Source organism: Frankliniella occidentalis, unplaced genomic scaffold (genome assembly GCF_000697945.3).
Source record: "Frankliniella occidentalis isolate FOCC.00 unplaced genomic scaffold, Focc_3.1 Scaffold40, whole genome shotgun sequence".
Lineage (NCBI taxonomy): Eukaryota > Metazoa > Arthropoda > Insecta > Thysanoptera > Thripidae > Frankliniella > Frankliniella occidentalis.
This window is the reverse complement of record NW_026267170.1, coordinates 793,724-799,136: the sequence shown is the minus strand read 5'-3', so window position 1 is coordinate 799,136 and position 5,413 is coordinate 793,724. Positions and strand designations below refer to the sequence as shown.

At 57.7% G+C, this 5,413-nt stretch overlaps 1 protein-coding gene across 1 annotated transcript in view; it reads left to right on the top strand.

Annotated features, from left to right (window-relative positions):
- Positions 1-6: 6 nt before the first annotated feature.
- LOC113209240 (serine-rich adhesin for platelets) overlaps positions 7-5,413 on the top strand; it is a gene marked incomplete in the record, with an annotated part of 73,459 nt that continues 68,052 nt past the window's right edge. Inside the window, 5 exon segments of the mRNA XM_052266582.1 lie at positions 7-384; positions 616-945; positions 1,042-2,481; positions 3,802-4,170; positions 4,248-4,392. Of these exon segments, the coding sequence (XP_052122542.1) occupies positions 331-384; positions 616-945; positions 1,042-2,481; positions 3,802-4,170; positions 4,248-4,392 (2,338 nt within the window).

Genomic DNA, 5,413 nt, shown 5'->3' with positions numbered 1-5,413 from the left:
GTGGCCAGCGGGGAGGAGATCAAGCTCATCAAGCTGAAGAAGAACTGGCGCTGCGTGCGGTGCGGCGGCGAGCCCACCGACAAGAAGACCGTGGAAAAGGAAAACTCCCGCGGTAAGCTTACCATCAAGGTGGACAACAAAAACCTCTCTACGAAGGTGGAGGGGACGGAGAGGCGCGGCAGCACGACGACGACGACGACAACCACCTCCTCCACAAGGGAGACATTGCTGACCAACGGCCAGCGCCGAGAGGAGTCCTTCACCTCAGGCGATGAGACGGACGTGCCCAACGCGGACAAGACGGCCACCCCCACCGGCGTGGACAGCTACATGTGGGAGCTGGAGGACATGCGCCGGCGGCAGGAGGAACAGTACGCGCGCAAGGTGAGCACAGAGCTTAATCTAGTTATTGATACAACGAAACAAGGGTCATAGGAAACAAATTTGAGTTCATCGAACCAACTGCAGCATTTTAATTTTTTAACCAAAGAGGTTCGAACCAAAGTTAACTTGTCTTCGTAGTAAATAATGATTGCAATCAAAATTCCGTCCAGAAAGGAGAAGTGGTGTATTTCCGAATGCTGGCCGCGGCTGACCGTGTTTTGCTGCTCGCAGGTTACGGACAAGGAGAACATCCTCCTCAACGCCGATGTGCACGTGCAGCTTCCCAAGTCATCCCGCGAGTCCTCTCCGGACGCGCGCGGTGTTCCTGGGCGCGCGGGGTCGGTGTGCACGGCGGGCGACGAGTCGGACAGCAGCCGGCCGCGGTACGCGGACCGCGTGAGCGAGCCCGGCTCTGACGAGGAGGGCCCCGGGCCCCGCCAGGGCTCCGTCAACAAGCTGCCCCAGCTGGACGAGCGGAGGTCCAGCGAGCAGCGGGAGTTGGAGCGTGACGGACTTGAAGAGGATGAGAACGACGTGGCGAACCTCAGCGTGTCCGACAAGGTAAAGTAGAGTACAGTTTTCAAGTGGATGTGGGGTGTTCGAAGTGGAGTCCTTTCTGTGCAATTCTGTTTTTATCGACATTCCTTCTTTGACCAGGTGAACCGCTTCATGGAGAGCTCCCGCACGCTGTCCATCTCCGAGCTCAAGACGGTGCATCGTCCTTCCACCACCACCACGACCGGCACCACCAGCCCGGACCATCCGGGCAACGTGAGCAAGGCCAAGGCGCTGTTCGAGAACATCGCGAGCGGCCAGCAAGGCCACAAGCACGACCAGGACGACGAGGAGGAGCTCGAGCAGCAGCAGGAGCGACGGCAGAGCAGCAGCGAGGTGGTCACCACCGTCACGTCGACCTCCACGCCCCAGCAGATCGACGTACTGAGCCGCCCGTCCATCTTTGACGGTAGGAAAGTCTTGACGGAGACCACCATCGAGACCACGACTACCACGGCCACGGTGCCGGATATTCCTGTTGGGGTGACTATCGCCAAGGACACGCTGCCCAGAAAGCGCTCTCCATCACCAGAGCCACCCAGCTACGGCATCGACTACAACAAGAAGCCTGAGCCGAAGCAGACCACACCGTCTCGTGCCAACGTCACCCCGAGTCGACATGACTCGTTCCCTAAAGACACAAAGACGACAACATCGAAGAAGACTACAGACACCACGGACTCGGTCCGCAGGGATTCCGTACGGAGGGAGCTCTTCCCGGACACGAAGAAAACCACCACAACATCTAGCACTAAGACAAGCGCCGCGACGTCCTTCCTCGACAACGAACGCAGCAGCACAGTGCAACAGCGTGCAGGCACCTCCCGCACCACGTCCCCCGTGAAGGACGTGCCGAGGACGGACTCTGCCACCACTCCCTCTCGCACCACGTCCCCCGTGAAGGACGTGACGAGGAAGGACTCCGCTACATCCTTCAAGGACCTGACTAAAAGGGGATCCTCGTCCTCCATCAGGGAGGTTACCAGGAAGGAGTCCTCGTCGTCCCTCAAGGACATCACTAGGAAAGAGTCGTCATCCTCCATTTCTAGGAGGGAATCCGCATCCTCAATCACCAAGAGGGACTCCTCAACCTCCATCACCAGGAAGGACTCGTCGTCGCCAACGAAGGACGTCGCCAAGAAGAGCACCCCGGCAAGGTCACCTTCGCCCACCAACAAACCAAAGCAGCTTGACATCCTCAGCCGTCCCTCCATCTTCGAAGGTAGAAAGATGATGGCGGCGAAGGAAGGCTCCTCGAAGACCATCAACACGACCACGACGACCAGCACGACCAGCACGACCCGCCCGGAGCCCAAGAGCCCGACCAAGGACGCCCCCGCGGCGCCCAGCTTCTCCTTCTTGGACCGCCCCACCGAGAGCAGCCTGGCGCGGGTGAACAAGTTCGGCGTGCACTTGCGCAGCACGGCGTCCTCGTCGACCACCTCCTCCACGAGGGAACAGCGCAGGCCGAGCGCCGTGTACCTGGACGACCAGGAGCTCAACATCGAGGAGGTGTTCGACATCGAGTTCCTCGAAACCATCGTAAGTGCCAATCAGCCTTTCTGTCCCGGTCGGACAAATAAATGTTGTTTTCATGCAACCTTGGCGAGCCGCCTGCGACACATCGATCCAATTATAGTTGGGTGGGCTGGGCCGGGTCGTGCGCGTCCCCAGCGCCTTACATAACGTCAGCGGTGGGTGATCCCTGCCCGGCCGCCGGGACGCCCGTGACCGGGATCTAATGAGGCGGGGGCGCGACAACACGGCGCCACGACACCTCTGTTCGTACCTCGTGCCGAGCGGGGCCCGGGCGGGGGCGGGCGGGGGCGGGGGTACAGCTCGCCGCGCTTCCTACTCGCATGAGCAACAAGACAGAGGCTTTCAAATTTCTGCAATTAGTCGGTATCATGGCTCCCTCGATTTTAGGGAGAAAGTAGTGTTGTGTTGTCATCTTCCGTACCTTAGAGCTCCCTCTCGTAAAGCCAGCCTCCCGGCGAACAAAAGCCCAGCTGGTTGTTCTGCTGTTCGGATCCGGATCGTTTGAAAGCGCGTTGCGGATGCAGTCCAAGACTGTTTCCACCGGAAAGAAACATGCTCCCCCCTCTCCTTGCTCTTTCCCACTTATTATTTTTATTCAAAAAATGTAAAACACAGGAAAATTATTAACTTTAATAACAAAACACGCAATAGCATCAAACATTCCCCCGGCCACAAGGCCTCATGAGGCTGCAGCGAAAGAAAAGAACCATTAGTGTTTTTTGCCGTCATGTTGGTAGCAGTTTAGCAATTGGCGTTGCTCTTCCGTCTTTTTGGTTTTTTATTTTTGTTGTGACTGTTTTTGTTTAGTTTGTTCTGTTGGTTGTCAGTGTAAAAAGTAAGGTATTTTATTTAAACTAGTTAACTGGAAATTGAATGCACACATATTTGTGCCGGGTAAAATGTAGGCTAACTCACCAATGCGAATTAAAACAATTGATGGTAGGTTTATACCTGATTGACGCGTTGCAAGAAAAGGATACATGAGCAGAGGTTATGGACTGATTTTGTGAATCTACTACTGTAATTTATTTTCTTTAAAGTGGTAAAGATAACATTTTTCGTGTTGACCGATCACTAACGCGTCACGTGCTGCCAAACAGCAGTTGATGTGGGAGTGTGTCCGAATTTTCAATCGTTCCGTTCCGATTAGGTCGGAATAAATCGGAGAGAGGATTTTGACCTATTCGGAACGGAACGAACGATTGAGAATTCGGGCGGACTAAGAATTATAGAAATGTTTTCTGTCTTTGATTCTTCCCGCCCATTTTGCAGCGTAAAATGAATTGTTTTCGATCGTAACTGAAACTTTTTTTTTACATGCAGCTGGAGCGCGTCGTGGGTTACGAACAGCGGCGACGCATTCGCACGCAGATCCGTAAAGCCAGAGAGCAGGCGGAACACCAGGACGTCAAGACGTCGACCAAGACCAGCACAAGCAAGGTGGGAAACACGACGACCGAGAAGGTGAGGACCACGACCACCTCCCAGTCGCCGACCAGCAAAGTCGTCACGACCAGGATCACCACGACGAGCACCACCAACTCGGGCGGCAGAAAGTCGACCGGTGCCGGGGGGCCATCGTCGCCGACGCGGTCCTCACCGACGCGGTCCTCACCGACGCGGTCCTCGCCGACTCGATCTTCCCCTGAGCGTTCACCTAGTCGCTCCCCAGACCGATTTGCTACAAGAAAAGTATGTCGAACGAAGAGTCAAAAATTATCTGCACAGTGTATCAACCGAAATTTCTTATTGGCATTCATATCTTGCAGTCGTCCACCTCGTCTACGTCTAAGTCTCACGACACCACGGAGCGTCGGCGTTCTTCTGCCACGTCCACCACCATCAGCTCCAGCATGAGAGCCAGCTCCCGGACGGAGAGCTCCGCGGACAAGACCAAGTCCACGGCATCGCTGGGTGAGTCTCTTGGCGAGCCCGAGCCACCCCTCTGGACTGCGCGGTGGGGTAGTCCCAGGCGGGAGGACTTCCCCTCGACGCTTCGCGGCGCCAGGTCGCGGTGCAGTGCGCCGTCGCGACGCCGCGCCGGTGGAGGGGGCTCGCGAGCCCGGCGGGAGGCGCGGGCCGGTGGTGGGGGCGGCGCGCCGCGAGCTGCTCTGCGCTGCCCATGCCCGCCGGGCCGGCCGGACCGCGTCGCACCTCGCGCTTCACCGCGTCCCTCGCGTCTTCGCGGCGAAACGCTGCGTCGACGCGGCGCTAGTGTCGCCAGAATCCAGCCGGCTGTCAGCGTGTCCGCGGAGGTGTCCCGCGCGCCCGTCCACCCCACCACCGCTTCGCGGTCGCGGCCCGCGCCTCCCGCCGCGCTCCCCGCTCCCCGCGCGCCCCTACCCCGCCGGACCTCCTCGCCGCGCCAACTTTCAAGTCGCTCGATTCATATCGCGCTCGTCTCTTTACACGTTCGTGTTGCGGATCAAAACAGGTCTTCGGAGAAGAGCGAGAGCGGCCACTTACCTCTCATCGTCGTACGAAAGCGTTGGAAGTCGTCTATTGCCTACGAAATGACTGAAAATCATAGAAAATGGATTTACCACAGTTATGAAACGGGTGCGTTGCTATGGGCATCCGAAAAGGTGGGAAGGAGAAGTCCGGTTTGTGCCTCTCACTCCCGCCGGGGCGAGTGGAGGGTCTTAGATTCTACTTTACGTATGACCCACCATGAATTGACACTCGTACGTTTTCCGATATCAAAATATCCAATTCGGGCTGAAATATTGAGGCCCCTTGGTCCACGTATCCGGTGTGTGTCTGGGCTGACGGGTCTGGACGGCTCCCCTGGTGTACTTTTGCTGGGGACTGTGCGCTCCGCTTGGGGCCCACCGGGGCGTCGGCTCGGGTTACGCCCTGCGTGCATGCCGCGTGCCCCGTCTAGCCGTTGGTTCGTCCCCCCTGATCTCGTGGACATCGGAGCGGGTCAGGGCGG